This window comes from Urocitellus parryii, chromosome 3 (assembly GCF_045843805.1).
Source record: "Urocitellus parryii isolate mUroPar1 chromosome 3, mUroPar1.hap1, whole genome shotgun sequence".
Lineage (NCBI taxonomy): Eukaryota > Metazoa > Chordata > Mammalia > Rodentia > Sciuridae > Urocitellus > Urocitellus parryii.
The window spans coordinates 138,797,544-138,814,252 of NC_135533.1; the positions used below are offsets into that span (position 1 = coordinate 138,797,544).

General features: G+C 58.0%; 1 protein-coding gene across 1 annotated transcript in view; it reads left to right on the top strand.

The window, feature by feature from the left end:
- The window catches only part of Nos1 (nitric oxide synthase 1), a 138,449-nt gene that overhangs the window by 63,918 nt on the left and 57,822 nt on the right, over positions 1-16,709 (top strand). Inside the window, 1 exon segment of the mRNA XM_026386158.2 lies at positions 6,974-8,111. Within this exon segment, the coding sequence (XP_026241943.2) occupies positions 7,387-8,111 (725 nt within the window). The 5' untranslated portion in view covers positions 6,974-7,386.

A 16,709-nucleotide genomic window follows, 5' to 3' on the forward strand; every position in this document is an offset into this window, starting at 1 on the left:
CATTCTCATTCCTTCCTTCCCTCCCTCCACCATCCAGTGTCCCCTTGCTGGGGAAATGACCTCACGTGCCACCCACAGGAGAAAGCCAGAAGCCAAGAAGTCATTGGAGAGATACCTTCCTCTTCCTCACCCGCTCTATCGAGCCAGTTGCCAACTCTCCTTGACTCCCCCTCCTGAATCTCTCTTAAATCCACCTGTCCCTTGCCAGGTGCCATGGCACATGCCTGTAATCCCAGCAGCTTGGGAGGCTGAGGCGGGAGCATCGCAAGTTCAAAGCCAGCCTCAGCAACTTAGTGTGCCCCTAGGGGTTGAAAATAGGTTTGTTTGTTTGTTTGTTTGTTTTGGGGGGAATTGGGAATAGAACCCAGGGGTGTTAACCACTGAGCCACACCCTCAACCTTTTTTTATAGTTTTATTTTAAGCCAGGGTCTTGCTAAGTTGCTTAGAGCCCTGCTAAGTTGCTGAGGCTAGCCTCGAACGTACAATCCTCGTGCCTCAGCCTCCCCAGTTGCTGGAATTACAGGTGCGCACCCCATGCCTGGCTGGGCTGTCTTTTTTTTCTTTTTTTAACTGATTCCTAAGAGACATCTCAGAGACCATTGATGATATGCTTCCTCCTTATAGTCATGAGCCCATCCTCATAGGGTTGGCCAGGCACGGTGGTTCCTTTTCCTTGGCATGGTGTTTTCTAAAGTGACTCTGAAACTCATAGTCGACAGCGCCGTGCACTTCACATGGGTCACCCCGTTGGGTTACCCCACGGAGTTGATCGGTAGAAGTGATCATCAGAGGAGTCTGAGCCTGGCAGGTGGTAGAGCCGGGTCACAGACCCTTGTCCTTCTGGCTCAGAATTCACGGCTCTGATCCCTATGCAGTCCTACAGCGAGGGGGCGTATCGGTAGGAGAAATGGCCTCTCACAGGAGGAGAATCGGTGACTGTGGCCGTGGAAGGACGGTCTGTTGGGCACTCAGCCCAGTCCAGGGTGCCTTGTGAAAACGTAGAACGTAGCATTTGTCATTCCATCCCCACAGACGCCCTGAGCAGGTTCTATCAGCAGCTCCGTTTTATAGATGCAGCAACTGTGACTCAGAGAGGTGAGGTCACTTGCCCACCGTCACAGAGCCAAGCTGAGAAATCAGGACGGCATGACTCCATGCCCCTTTGTACGGAAAAGGTGATACAGAAATCACAGTGAAGAAAAATGAAAATAGTGGTCCACAATCAAGTATGAAAGGATGCATATCCGTTAGATGACTCTCAGCCTCTTGATGTTCTGCAGAATCCTGCAAGGATGTGTGTGTGTGTGTGTGTGTGTGTGTGTGTGTGAGTGTGTGTGTGTGTGTTTTCAAGAACGTTCCTTACTGTGTATCTGCAGGAGAAGGTCCAAGATCACCATTGCCAGGCCAAAAATATGTGTATTTTCAGTTTGGGGAGGAGATTGTCAAACTACTCTTCAAAAAAGTTGTAGCAAGTGGTGGTGTAGGGGACTGGGAGTCTCCCAGGCCCTCGACCACGATATCCATGCTGACAGTTTTGCAACGATCCTTCGCATTCTTGCTGCTAACTCTAAGCTGAACGGGTTCCTTCCTGCCCCTGAGACGTGGGCATCAGAGCTGGGAAGATCACGGTCATCCTGGGCAGACTGTCCCATGACCCCGATGGAGCTCCATGGCGGGGGGAGATGCTTTGGGGACTGGGATGCTCCTGTCTTTGGGATCCCCAGGGCACAGATGCCAACACTGTCCCCTGGTGGGTGGCGGGGGCATCAGCAGGTTTGGGGCTCTGACTTGCTGTCGTGGGAGAAGGCGCTTCAACTTGACTCCTGGGCCGCGAGCTCCCGGGGAAGGACTGCAAATTAGCAGTTTGGGGGGTGTAAGGAGCTTGGTTGTTGGGGGGATGTTTTCCAGAGGAGCGCCGTGGGTTTACGGTTCCCGTGTTTTGTTGGCGTGGGGGATGGCGGCGTTCCTGGTTTCGTTTCTGAAGACTCGGATCCTGCTTTTCAAGGAGAGCCGAGGGAGATGGGGAGCAGGCCCCGCCACGCTGCCGTGAGCAAGGTTGTGGGTGTGCAACTGAAAACCGCGGCGTTCCCGGGCTGGGCTTTGTTTTCTTGAATATTGTTCGTTGAAAAGGCAATGCACCTGTGATGAGGAAAGTCATTTACATGAGATTCAAGGAGAACAAAGGTGTTCAGCACCAAGAACAAGCCCCCCTCCTCCTCCTGACTCCCAATGGGCCCTGTAAGGTGCGACCATTAAGATCCGTTCCTTCCAGAAGAATCCCTGCAGGTGCAGGTGGAGAATTCCCTGTGGCACCTTTTTCCCCCCACCTTCTAGTGTCTCTGGGGACTCATTCCTTACCTGTGCCTAGAGATGCAGCTTTGTAGTGACACAGTTCATCGCAAGGATGGGTGAGATTTCAGCTGACACCGGGAGACAGGATTTGGGGTACTGGACCGTTAGTCTAGGGATTGTCCTTACCTGGTTCTGGGTGGGTGTCCTCCCTCACCGACCCACCCTCCCCGGTTCCAGTGGTCAACTTGGCAAGGCGTCCAGACATTTGCCAACCCTCTTTGGTGATTTCTCTGTTTGGGGTTTGTTTTGTTTTGTTTTTAGCAGCTAAAGCTCTTGATAAAGTGTCTTTGCCTAAGTCATCCGTAGATTCTTGGGGGAATCAGCAGAATCCAGGCAAGACCCATAGTCCCCGTGTAGCCCACGGTGTAGGGTTCACTTCTACAGCAGCCACAATCAAGAGTAGAAGGTGAGGACGTGGGGGCGGCTCAGTGGGAGAGCACTTGCCTACGGGCCTGAGGCCCAGAACTAAAAAAATCAAGGACGAGGGAAATCCATTTTTTTTTTCCACACAAAATTCTGCTTAGCCCCGTGTGTCCCCGAGCAGTGTGTCATTTCAGCCTGGCATCAAGACCTGAAAACTTTTCCCACTCTTTTCCTCACACTGATCTTTGAGAGCCGAGCCCTTACAGTGCCTCTCAACCACCGTCGGCTGCCCCAGTCCCAGCAGAGGGGGCTCCGTGGTCTCCTGGGGCCAGTGGCCGCCATATTGGACCTCGCGGCTCTGGGCCACGGAGGTGCAGCGGGTCCATGTGGAGGGAGCCCCTCGGTCCTCCAGGCCTCTGTTCCTCGTGTTGGACCGAGGAAGCCGGTCCAGGGGATCTCAGCGGCTTCCCTTCGTCCTAATCTTCATCCGGCTTTCGGTGCTAGAAATGGAAAGCCCTGACAAACCAGGACGAGCGGGTGTCCCAGAGAGGCTTAATCTCCTCATCTGTGAAACGAGGAGCCACCGAGTGTGGGTGAGGATGAAAAACGGAGCAGCAGATGCGGAAGCACTTTGGGGAGGCGAGGGAGGGAGGGAGGGAGGGAGGAGGGAGGGGGGCCCAGTGCCATGGATCGCCATCAGGATGACGGTTGACAATGGGAAGGGACCCTCAGCATCTACTCGTGGAGACCTGGGCCACCAATTTCCTCAGTGTACATCGCTGAACCTCCAGGCTTCCATCAGACACCCCTGGCCCCAAGTTCAGCCCACAGTGAACTCAACAGCACTCAAAAATGCTGGTAGCTCCCCACTTACAGAAAGGAGGCCCAGAGTGGACGATGGCATGCCCAGGGTCACACAGCAAGGAGGTCTCATCAGGCGCTGGCCTGTTTGGGTCCTGCCTTTCCACTGGCACTTATCCCCCCGCCCCTCCACAGCCACTCATTTCCTCGCAGGAAGGTAAGTGAAATAAATATACCCGAATCCGCTGAAGTACTCCAATGAGGCTCGGGGCCAAGGATTGTTTCCATGGTAGATACTCTGGCGTGCGCCTGGGGTTTGTTGAAAATCCCAGCTCCAGAAGCGGAGGCCGGGTTGGCAGGCGGTTCTAGCCAGCTTCGTCACCTGTGGTGGGTGACCGCCCCCAAGGTGAGACCGAGGTGAGATTCCTTTGTGTGACTTCCAGGGCAAGATCCCCCTGCAGACCATAGTGGAGCAGAAAGTGACAGGAATGAAACCCAGGAAGCCCAGGTCACCTCATCTCTCCTAACAATCACAGGAAACCGCTTCTCTCCGTGTTGACTCTGTGACGTCGCCATGTTTCCTGCGTTTGGGGGCTTTCTTTGAATCCTCCCAGTTCCCCAGATAAGTGGTCACTGCCGATGGCCCCATTTTACAGATAAGCAAATCGATGGGCAGGGGGGAGCAGATAGAGAGCTCACCCAGAGACAGAGACAGCCAGGAAGGACCTGGCAAAGCCTCCTGGTGGCTGGACGGAGGCCCGAGAAGGCTCCCGGGTCCCAGGCATCCACCAACCGGGATCATGGGGGTGACCTGGAGCAGCTTGGTGGATGGATCTGGATGATGGGCACCGCCGACCCTGACCGTGGTCAGGATGAGATTGAAACATGAAGAAGAGACACGGAGTATTGTGGAATTGTCACTGAGAAATGGGGAGCACTCAGAATTCATAGGTCAGATTGTGGGGTGTGCGTGTGTGTGCGTGTGTGTGCGTGTTTGTGCGTGTGTGTGCGTGTGTGCGTGTGTGTGCGTGTGTGTGGGGTGCACATGTGCAGACACTGAATATCCCTGACTCTCCAACTCCAGCATCTTCCCCAGTTTCCCAGAGGATCGACTCCCTCTCCTAGTGCCAAGACCTGAGAGGTCAACAGCAACCCCATGTCCCAAGCACCAGCCAAGAGCCCAGCCCGATTCTAGAGTAGCTCGGACAAGCCGAGCGTGGGTGTGCGTGGGTTGCTTGATTTCTGTTTTCTCTTTTCCAAAGCCAAGGACACAGAAGGCCAAGTCCGATCGCTGTCCCTGTTGAGGTCTGACCCAATCCAGCAAGTGGAGGAAATAGGCTTAGGTGTCTTGCCCCTCTCCCTACACCCCCCCCCAAAAAAACCCACCTTCAAATTCTTTTTTTCCTTAAAGAATAGAGCCCAGTGTCCAACACGAACACCTGAGCGCCCCCGAGGTCCCCGCTGTCTCTGTCCCCACTAAGCAGCCAGCATCTTGGATTCGGTCCCCGGGAGGAGAACTCAGGAAGGAGGAGAGGGTGGGGGACCCTCCCGGGGAGAAGGGCACGGTGACGCGGGGTGTCTTCCCTGCACACCAGAGCCCTGGCAGAAAGAGGCTGAAAGACACTCCGCTGGTGGACACACGGCCACACACAGCCGACGAGGGACACAGCGTGAGGGCGACGCATGAATACACACAGAGCCACACACAGGACGCCAGATGGAGGTGGCTGGGCCCGGGGACGCGCCACTCCTCGCCCACACGGGCCAGCGGGTTACGTAATGTAATGCTCTCTGCGGCCGAGCTAGCCACCTCCCTCCAGGAAAGGCCACCTCCTCTGGGGGGTGGGGGTCTCTGCACCCACCTCTGCTCTCGGAGGTGATAGGAGTTTATCCGTCAGTGCCTTAGCCCTGGGGTGACCCCTGCAAGTTGCTTAAAGGGAACCAAGTGTGTCAGTTTGCTAGTAGTGGCAGATGGGGGCTCCCCGCTTGTGCTAAAGTGTGGTGAGGACACACACAGGAGGGGGGTGGCCTGGAGCCAGACCTGGGCTCGAGGGTAGAGAAAGAGACGAAGGGACCTTCTGATGCCCCCAACCCCCCACAGATCTCCTGCCCCAGCCCAGAAGGGGCGGTGGACACATGGCTTTAGTGCCCTTTTCCACGGCTGTGAGCGGTTGTAGAGGAGGAGAAGGGTACCGGGTCTGGAGGGGAGTCCTGCACTGAGGAGGTCGAGACTCCCAACCCAATCAGCTCGCCCCGAACCTTCTCACCCCATCTCACAAGGGAGCCTCTGAGGGGGACACCTCACGTCTAAACCCTAACACACGTGGACACGGAGACCCACAGACGCAGCCCCCTGTGGACACCCCACGGGGTGGGGGGTGTGCTCCCCTGAGCCAGGGCATCTGCAGCCCTGGGTACTCCGGCCACACCCCACACTGCTCAGCAAGGGGGATCCCTCACTTGGAAATCGCCAGTGTTTCAAAGAGCGAAACCAAACCGGGACTTGAGAGAATAATGAGAAAGTCAATTTAAAATAATTAGCATATAAGTCTCAGAGCTCAGGCTCCAGGGTGAGGTGCCCGATTTCCCACCCTCCCTCTGCTGCCGTCCCCTGAGTGGCCCTGAACAAAGACCTGAACCCCCCTCGGGCTTCGGCTTGCACATCTATCGAGGGGCGATCACGGGGGTCAGAATAGGAACTGACTCAGGTCAGGAGCGTCAGTGCAGGAGCTGCCATCGGAGTTCATCTTGGGGGGGGGGGTGGTTTTCTTCCTCAATCAGCGAGGATTCTTGGAGCTCTGAGATGTGCCCCGAGATCCCCAGGGTTACATCAGCCCTTCTCATGTTTCTCTGGTCTGTGGGGCACGGAGGTCTTCCAGAGTTTCCTGGGGACCTGCGCCTTGGGGACTGATGGTGTTTTAATAGGGTCACATCTCCGTTTTTCAACTTACAACAAGCTAAGAATTATAAAAATGGTCCCAAAGGTCGGCTGGCATCCCTGTCCCTGGGTCCGTGGGAGGTGGTATCCTTCTTCTTCGGGTGGGTTTGTGGGGGTGGGGGGTTTGTGGAAGGGCTGGAATGAGGGGCCAGAGAGCCCCGGCCACCGAGCTCCTGGGCTATGCTGACAGCCACGTGGTAAGTTGGAGGGGACGGAGATAAGGGAGGTCCTGTGAGTCTTCCCATCTGCTTTCTGACTGTCCCCGATTCCCCCCAAGGAGACCCTCGGGTGGCTGAGGGCTTCCATCTTGGAGGTGAAACCAGACGGCTTGCGGCTCATGAGGGGACTGTCCCCTCGAGGACCGAGGTTCCACCTCTAGGTGGGCTTCAGAGCCCCAGGTGTCTGGGCTAGACTGGACGCTGGTCTGCGTTGTCACCCTCGTCTTGAAGGTGGGGTGGGGTGGTCCCTCTATCTCTCGTCTCCCTTCCCTCCATTCATGCCCTTGTCCCCTCTCTTCAGCTCCGGAAGTCCCCGATCTCATCTGCATCTAACAAGCCGCTGACCACGATGCCCAGGGAAGAGCCCACAGCCATCACGCGCCACCTCTAGACACCCCCAGACGCTCCTCCCCGGCCTGCCGACCTGTGGCTCGGGGACACGTCCCACCGCTCTCCTGACGTCTGTCTGCTGTCAGCCTCCTGAGAGGACAAGGCGGGGGGTGGGCAGACGCAGGAAATCATGCCACCGACGGCCACCTGGCAATGAGCTGGTGACGCAGCGTTGACGTCAGAGACGGCGGAGGCTGAAACCTCTGGGCCACTGTGTCCCCGGCTCCTCTCTCGGCAGAGCCGCGTCCTGGCCCCTCCTGGAGGATCCGTCTCGGCTGGATAGGCTTCGGGGTCTTCAGGGTGGACCCTCGGAGGCCAGGCGCCATGGAGGAGCACATGTTCGGGGTTCAGCAGATCCAGCCCAATGTCATCTCCGTCCGCCTCTTCAAGCGCAAAGTCGGGGGCCTGGGGTTCCTGGTGAAGGAGCGCGTCAGCAAGCCCCCCGTCATCATCTCGGACCTGATTCGCGGGGGAGCCGCCGAGCAGAGTGGCCTGGTCCAGGCGGGGGACATCATCCTCGCCGTCAACGGCCGGCCCCTGGTGGACCTCAGCTATGACAGCGCCCTGGAGGTGCTCCGCGGCATTGCCTCCGAGACCCACGTGGTCCTCATTCTGAGGGGTCCCGAGGGCTTTACCACGCACCTGGAGACCACCTTCACCGGGGATGGGACCCCCAAGACCATCCGGGTGACACAGCCCCTGGGACCTCCCACCAAAGCTGTCGATCTGTCCCAGCAGCCCTCAGCCAGCAAAGAGCAGCTGCCCACCGCGGGTGGGCCCCCGGGCCCCGGGAACGGGCCTCAGCAGGCCCAGGACGAGGGGCCGGAAGCCGGCTCGCTGCCCCAAGCCAACGGCCTGGCCCCCAGGCCCCCGAGCCAGGACCTGGCCAAGAAAAGCAGCAAGGCTGGCCCCCAGGGCGGCCCGGAGCAGAACGAACTGCTCAGAGAGATCGAGCCTGTGCTGAGCCTTCTCACCAGCGGCCGCCCAGGAGCCGAGCGAGGGGCACCTGCCAAGGCGGAGACGAGAGACACAGGCGTCCAGGTGGACAGGTAAGCCCCCAGGCGCGCCGGAGTGTGTGTGTGTGCATGTGTGCACGTGTGTGTGCAAGGGCGTGTGCAGTCCCTGAGACTCAACCTCGCAGCCCAGAGGCAGCCTGAGCTATCCCCACACCTGAACCTACCCCCACGTGACCACCCTTGAACCCCGAAAACCGTGATGACAAAAGGTGCGCGGGCCTAGGCTGTGGCTCTCGCCGCGAGACCCAGAGCCCACCCGTGACCCCGGCTCGGGGACTACTGTCTCCCCATCTCCATCCTGCAGAATCCTCCGGGACCCCTGGAAGGAGGTGTTTTGGGTGATCCATGTGTCACATGTGATGTGGGGACACTGTGTGTCCTTGGAACGTTTAGTCTCCAGGAGAAGGAAGGCAGGAAGTCTCGGACCCACTCATGGGGTGGAGCGGGACCCTTCTGATGGGCAGATGCTTGGGGGCTCCTGTGGTCCTGGACGTCACTCCCAGAGCCAGTGGCCAGGATCGGTCCTCAGGGTTCTCCTGGTTCCCTGGGGTGAGCACAGGGGGCCTCTTAGGCTGGAGCCCAGGAACTGCCGCTTCCTGGGCCCCTGCAGAGCTGACCCACGGGAACCGCCCACTGAGGCCTTGAGGGGTCTGAGTCTGAGTGGGTGGACTCACGTCCTAAAGCAGCTGCAAGATCTGGAACGTGGGTGTCCCCTTGTTTCCTGGAAGACCCTGGAGAGTGTGGTCTGGGCACAACCCCCACCTCCCGGGCTCACTGACCCTCCTTGGTCCTCAACACGGAGACCACTGGACGGGATGCGGCTTGCGTGGGCACAGCCTCCCGCCTACAGGCAGCTGACCCCCGCTGCGTCCAGTGTCCCGTACCCTTGACCGTGATCCCGGGGGTGACTACCAGGATTCCTGGGGGCTCTACCTCAGCCACACCTGGACCTGCCTGAGCCACCCTGTGTGACGTGAGGCCCCCCAGGATCCTGCTGATGGACCCTCCCCAGCCAGGGGCACAGAGACCCAGCACGCCAGGCTGGACGTCCTCAGCCATGTGCAGGGCCCTCGGGGAGCCCCCAGGAGCCCCTCCGAGCACCACCCAGGGGAGCCCCCTCCTGCTTTGATTCCCCAAGGAGGAGGCTGGGCCAGCTCCCAGCCTACGGCGTCCGCCTCGGCCCTCCCTCTGCCCCCAACTCGACCTACTTTGGAGGAGGGGAGGTTTGAGAGGAAGTCCCCAGAGGTCCGGGGCCCAGGGAGGCTGCTGGGGGAGCACCGTAAGGCAGAGTGGCCTCAGGACAGCTCCTCCGCCCCTGGGGCGTGGCGTTTTGTAAGTGCCCCCCTCTACTCTGGGAAGCTGCTTGGGGACAGTGCCGCCCCCCACACTTGATGGGGTTTGCATCAGTGGAGTTCCCAGCTCCACCACAGAGAGAGCTTTAAGTGGCTCCCGAGAAAGCGCCTGTCCCCGGTCCTTGGGGCGTCTCCGGGGGATGGCTGCAAACGCGATAAGCGTCCAGCATCCAGGGGCACAGGTGTGTTGTTTTGGCCACTCCAGTGCCACCAGCTGGATTGCCAAGGCGACGCGGTTCCCGACACGGTGAACGCGTCCTCCTGACACAATGCGTCCATCCGTCTTTCCTTGGTCTACCCAGCGTGGGGGACTCAAGGCTATTTTAGAAGCCCTATTCGTGCAGGAGACAGAGCTGGGATCTCCGCCTGCTTTTTATCTGTGGGAAGGTCCAAAGGTCCTGGGGCCATCGGACTTGCCTGCCTTGGGTGGGTTTGTCCCTGGGGCTGCCTCTCCCCCTGTCCAGTTGCCAAGCAGGCTGTATTCAGGGTCACTCTCGGGGCTGGCAGGCCTGGGGACATTCAAGCTCCCAGATGCTCATAGCTGCCCCCAAATTCTCTTCCTCCCAACCAAGGGTCCCCCCATCCAGGATGTGTCTGGGGTGGGGATTGGCACTGGCATCTGGACGCTGGAGGAACGGTCACCAGCTGGCCTGGGTGACAGTGAGGCCCACCAAGCCCAGAGCCGCAGGTCCAGGGCATCCCCAGTCTGTGGCGGGTGGGGAGGAGGAGAGGCTTAAACCCGGGTCCTCTGGCACCTTTGGTCCTTAGGAGCGGTCACTTTAAAAGGCTGCTTGTCGGAGGATATCCAGGTTACTGGGCTTGCTGCCCTCAAGGAGGGTGCGAAGGAGGCCAAGGTCCCCGGCCCCGCGTCCATCTGGACCGGCAGGTCAGCCTCGCCCTGCATTCTGATCACTGTCCCCCTTCGTGGGGCACTTGGTCAGTGACGGCGTACCTTCTTCAGAGACTGTGTGAATAAATAGGACGTGTGGCTTCGGCTCACTCTTCTCAACGAGGTACCTGAGGCTCAGAGAGGTGAAGTCACTTCTCCAGAGTCACACAGCCCCAGCCCCAGGGTGCTGCCCTGATTCTACCCAGAAGTTTCCCTGCAAGTGTCCAGAGTTACAGGGGAAGGAGGCAGGAGGGGGCCGCTAAAGGAATGGAAGCAGTGTCAGGCCCAGAGAATCCACCTCATTGTGGGGGTGAGAGGAAGGCCGGCCCCGTGCTAAAGTCCTTTTGTCAATTATGTCCTTTGCTCTTGACGGTGCTCCTGCCATCCTCCTGATGCAGAAACCAAGCCTCAGAGAGGTATAGTCACTTGTCCCAGGTCACGCAGCTAACAGGTGACAAAGCCCAGACTTGCCCCCAGCCCATGCCCTTGACCTCAGCCGGCTTGGTGGATGGTGTGTCGGCCTCAGTGCACACAGCGGCTGGCCAGGCAGTTTCTGAGGAGATCAGGGGATTTTCTCAGAGTCCTTCCAAAGCAGGTAGCCCTGGCTGGAGCAGATGGAGACGCCTGAGACCTGGTGTCCCTCGAGACGTGGAGCAGGGCCTCCCTGGGTCAGGGAAGGGCCCTCCATCGTCCTTCTATCCTCCGTCTAAGGCCGTCGTCCCCCTTCTGGATGTCCCTGCTGTCCGGTCAGCTGGACCCTGCGTTCTTGGGAAGAGCCCTGGGATCAGCCCACCTGCCCGCCCACCCCCAAATTTGCCTGCAACGGGGGGCTTCTGACTGTCCTCCGTGCAAGGAGCCTCCGTTCCGCCCCCATCCTCTTCAGAGCACTGGGCACCCAGGGATGACCCTCTGCCCCTGACCCCCCCCCCACCCCCAGGGCCATATGAGACAAGAAAGGAAGGAGAAACCCACAGACGCTTGCAATCATTTTAGAAAGAGATTCGTGCTGTGGAGGAAATCAAAGAGTGACTGGAAAGGAAGTGGCTTGGGGCTGGGTGGAACATTAGATCAGGGGTCCGAGAAGGGAGGAAGGGGCCCACCGTGTGGAATCTAGGGAAGGGTGTTCCCGGCAGAGGGCACAGCAGATGATGCAAAGGTCCTGAGGCAGGCCCCAGTCGGGATGTTCCAGGAACTGAAAGAAGGTCTGAGGGGCTCGAGTTTTAGTGACTAGGGGAGGGGGTGGACGGTGAGGTTGGACACGTGGGTGGGGCCATCCTGTCCCCACCCCTGTCCCCACTGGCTCACCATATCAGCCAGCCATAGCTATTACCACGAAGTACCCAATCTCAGAGGCACCCGTAGGCGCTCATAGACTGGGAGACTGGAGCCGGACGGGGGGCTCCCTGGGGTGAAATCACATCAGGACCCCAGTGAGGCGGCTTCCCTCCTGGGGATCCAGGCCCTTCCCAGCTTCTAGATTTACATTTTTCACATTCCCAGGCTCCTGTGGCCCCATCCTCCAGCCTCAAAGCCTCCTGCTTCGTGATCCTAGCCCCTCCTCCTTCTAGAGGTCATAGTCCAATCGCCCTCTGCCCTCTGACCTCTTGTAAGGTGTTTTAGTCAGTTTTGTTATTTTTTAATTTTATTTCTGTCACTGTGACCAAAAGACCTGTCAGGAGTCACGTAGAGGAGGAAAAATTTATTGGGGCTCATCGTTTCAGAGGTTCAGCCCATGATCAGCCAGCTCCAGACCTCTGGGCCCAAGGTGAGGCAGAACCTCATGGCAGGAGAATGTGGCAGAGGAAGAAGATAGCTCAGGACATGGCCACCAGGAAGCAGAGAGACATGTGATAACACTTAGGGCCCACCCAGATAATCCAAGACCATCTCCCATCTCCAGATCCTTCATGTCTCAGCGCATCTGTGAAGACTTTTTCCATGTTTTAGGCAACTGTATTAGTCCATTTTCTGTTACTGTAACTAAATACCTGAGGTTAGGTGCTTTATGAAGAAAAGAGTTTCTTTTGCTCATGGTTCTGAAAGTTTAAGAGCATGGGTGCTGGCATCCACTCGCCCTGGTGAAGACTGCACAGAAAGTGGCATGACGGCCAGATCCTGTGCGGGAGGAGGTCATGACAAGACAGGAAGCCAGAGAGGGGCGGGGCTGGGCTTGCTTCTTATAACAGCTCTCTTGTGAGTGCTAACTCGGTGTCCCAGAGCACCACCTTAATCCCTTCCCGGGGCAACTCCCTCTATGACATAAGGACCTCCCACTAGGCCCTGTCTCTGAAAGGTTCTACCAGCTCAGCCCACTGCCCGGAGGACCAAGGTCCCAATTCTTAGAGATTCTTCCCAGACCTGCCTGTCAGGTTCCTGGGGAAGGTCAGTGGCAGACACACCTGAAGCAGGTCCCGCTCCTGCCAAGTGACACCTTGTGGAGGACATTGTCCTGTTGAATCTCCCTGGAACATCAGTCCGAGGATGGACGTCCACTTAGGGAACTGAGAGTCATGTGTGATTCTCCAAGTTGGCTTTGGCCTGCACAGTTTTCTGAAAATGAGTTGGTAGTGAAATGAAAAAATCAAGAGATTTTACACTAAAAGTAGTTTCTAGACCTTCAATAGGTGGATCCAGTTGCCCTGTGTGTCTAAGGGGGATTGGTCCCAGGAACCCTCTGGGATCCCCAAGCCTGAGGATACTCCAGTCCTTTAAATGCAACGGCTGAGGATTCGCATATAAAGCTACAGAACCTCCCACCCTACACTCCAGCCCAGCTCCAGGTGGCTTAGCATAACTGATACAGCGTAGTGACTGTGTCCACAGTTGTCACATTGAGTGGCTTAGGGAATAATGACAAGAAAACAATCTGTAGTGTTTAGCACAGGAACCGATTTTTTTTTTTTCAAATATTTCAAACCCATGATTGGTTGAATCCAGGATGTGGGATCGGTGGGCACCCAGGGCCCGCTGCCCTGTGAATCAGAAGACCCCTTGAAGCACAGCTTCCTCCTGGTGGGGTGTCCAGCCCAGGATCTGGGAGGGGGTGACATTCTCCAGCACCCAAATCAGCCTGATCCCCTTACTTACCTTTCTTTACTAGCCAGGACCCTGAAGGCTTGGGTTTCAGATTCCTGCCCGGCTCTGGGATACTGGAAATTACAAGGATAATATGGGTGCGATGGTGCACACCTGTCATCCCAGCAGCTTGGGAGGCTGAGGCAGGAGGATCGTGAGTTCAAAGCCAGCCTCAGCAAAAGTGAGGTGCTAAGCAACCCAGTGAGACCCTGTCTCAAAATAAAATACAAACTAGGGCTGGGGATGGGGCTCAGTGGTGGAGTGCCCCTGAGTTCAATCCCTGATGCCCAAAAGAAGAGAAATTAAGAGTCAGGATAGGGACAGGGCCCAGCCTCCTCTCCAGCTCCACAGCAGAATTCCTGCTCTCTGAAGAAGCATTTCCTCCAACATGAAATCAAGGATTAAATCTCTGCCGAGACCCCAGATCCAGTCTCCACAACCCCCAGCTGCCCTGCCCAGGTGGAGGCCAGGAGCGAAGGCCAGCCCGGTGTGGAGAACGAGGAGTCTGCCGTCTGTGGAACACGGGCTTCCTGCCAGAGCCGGCTGCTCCTTGGCTGGCTGGGCCGTAGCCGGCTGCAGCCCACCTGGCTGTGCCCAGCACGCATGCGCGGCCCACCTGCTCCCGGCCAGGTCTGCAGGGTTGGTCCGTGGTCCGCGCTGGGCTGATTGATGCACGCAGCATCCCTTGGACCCAGGCCCAGGCCCCCCGCCCCGTGCCCTCTCTGCAAGGGATCAGGGGACCTGGCTACCAGGGAGGCTCGGTGGCAAGGACCTGGCGAAGGTTCTGCGAAGATGTGACCGTGACGCTGGGCTTGGGCGGGGGATCACCGGCCAGTGCAGGGGAACAGAGAAGACTTAGGGTGGATCCTGCCCAAGAGGGCAGCAAGGCTCCTGGCCACACCTGGCCTCCTGCGAGTCGGGGAGGCTGGAAGGCAGCAGGGAGGGGCGGGGCAGCTGGCCAGGAAGGACTCGATGACCGCAGCTAGAGGCCAGGCCAGGGAGCTCCCGGGGACACGGGCCTCCTGCCACTGCTCCCGGTCAGATTCCAGGGGGCCCAGCCGGACCCCCGCTGCTCACTCTGCAGGGCCGATCGGGAATCTGCGTCTTAACAGTCCTTCACTGAACTCTCTGCTCCTGAAGTTTGAGACTCACCAGATGTGGCACGTGATGGGGCTGAGGACGCTGGTCCCCATCAAAATACCGAGCCCAGGGGAGGGGTGGCTTTTCCACAGGGGTAGGGACCCCCAAGAGGGGGTGGGGTGGGAGCCACTCAGCAAAGGCAAATTCTCCGTCCCACATGGGAACAGGGAGGAGCCGGCCATCCTCTGAGACCCCTGGGTGGACAGGAAGGGGAAGCCCAGGCTGGGGGCTCAGCACCCCTCCCTCAGAGGAACCCGATTTTGCAAGATCCAGAGATGCCTGAGGTTTCATGATTCCGGTGGGGGCTGGTCCTTGTCCCACAGTGTGTCTTGGTGACGAGTGACACTCAGCTCCTTACCGTGCACAGGACGGGACCTGCCATAGAAAAGTCTCTGGCCCCGGACATCCTCAGAGCAGCTGGGTGGGTACAGGACGGGCGTGGGGACAAAGCAGCGTGACTGTGCAGCCCTCTCAGCAGTGGAGAGAAACCCCCTCCCAGCATCATTTTGGGTTGTTTTATTTTGTTTTTTTAAATGGAGAATTGATAAAACAGAGCTTCCAAAATCCTATTCAGCAGATGAAAGCAATCAACATATTGAGCTCTTTTGTCAAGAACATCCAATATTTAAATGTAAAGTTCCTTATGAGTTCGAGGGCCAACCAAATAGCTCCCGGGGTTCCCCCATAAGCCCTGTTCACAGTGATGCTGAGCTCGGACAACCGTGAGAATGTCCTTATTTTCCTTGGTGGCTCACTGGCTGTGTGACCTTGGACTAGTGGCCTAATCTCTCTGGGCTTCCACTTCCTTAGTTGTGAATGAAGATGGACTTAGCTCATGTGGAGATAGTGCTGACTGTGGGCCAGGCATCTTGTATACTTCCTCTCCCTTAGTCCCCTGGGGAGAGATGGGGTGTGAAGTGGCAGAAGGGATGAGTGGGGGTTGGTTCTCAGCAGAAGGAAGGAGAAGAGCCATCCTGGAACACCGTGGCACGCACCTGTAATCCCAGCCACTCAGGAGGCTGAAGCAGGAGGATCACAAGGTCAAGGCCAGCCTCGGCTGAACCTGATGCAGAATAAAAAATAAAAAGGGCTGGGGATGTGGCTCGATGGTTGAGCACCCTGGGTTCCGTCTCCAGGACTACAAAGAGAGAGAGAGAGAGAGAGAGAGAGAGAGGGAGGGAGGGAGGGAGGGGAGGAGGAGGAGGAGGAGGAGGAGGAGGAGGAGGAGGAGGAGGAGGAGGAGGAGGAGGAGGAGGAAGGGATGGATCCAGGAAAGAGCAGGCTATAGATCCGATGTCTTTCCTGGAAGAGGAGGGAGCGTGGTTGGACCAGGAAGGAGGGCGGTGCAGAGAGGAGGTGCAGAGGAAGCCCAGGGTCCCAGGGCTCAGGTCTCCGTGACCAAGATGGGACCCCTCCAGGGCTCTGGGTCCAGACGTCGCCTCCTGTGCCCCAGCACCAGGAGAGACGCCCCCTCTCTCAACTGGCAGCTCCGTGGCTCCTCCCTCCCATCCTCAGAGACATTCAGGCTCAGGCTGAACCTTGATGGCCCCAAGCCACTACGGCCCCTTGAGCTTGAGTCAGAGTTGAGTAGGACTGAAAATCCTGATCCTCGGTGAGAGGGGCCAGGTTTCAAGTGCTCAGTGGCCAGGGGCTAGTGGCCTTAATATTGGGCGGTAAGATGTGACAATCCGCCATCGCAGACAGTTCTGGACCCTCCCTGATCCTGCGGAAGCAGAAGTCCCTTGGCTTGGGTTTGATGAGCCCGAGCGGCTGCAGGTGTGGCTCTGCCGGCCGAACAAGCCCAGGGGCTGTCCAGAGCCACGGTTTAAGGCAGCGTCCAGCTGAGACAGGTCGGGTCCAGCACTGCAAAGCCAAGAGGTGACCTCCCTTGGAACCCGTCTGCAGCCTGTGTCCTCCTGGTAGATGCTCCTCTCCCTCTGGCTGCGTAGCAAGCCCCTCCACAGGTAGATCCCAGGTGACCCACTGGCGGCAGTAGGCCCGCTCCCTCCCTGGGACCCGGTTACCGCTGGCAGCGGGTGGGCTGGGAAGCTGGCGGAATCTACTCCGGATTTTGCTCTTGGGAGATCGGAAGCAGCATGGCTCAACCTAGATGCTCCCCGTGGTCCCGGAGGAAAAATATTTTCCCCCTGCTCATCACACACGACTCTAAAATAA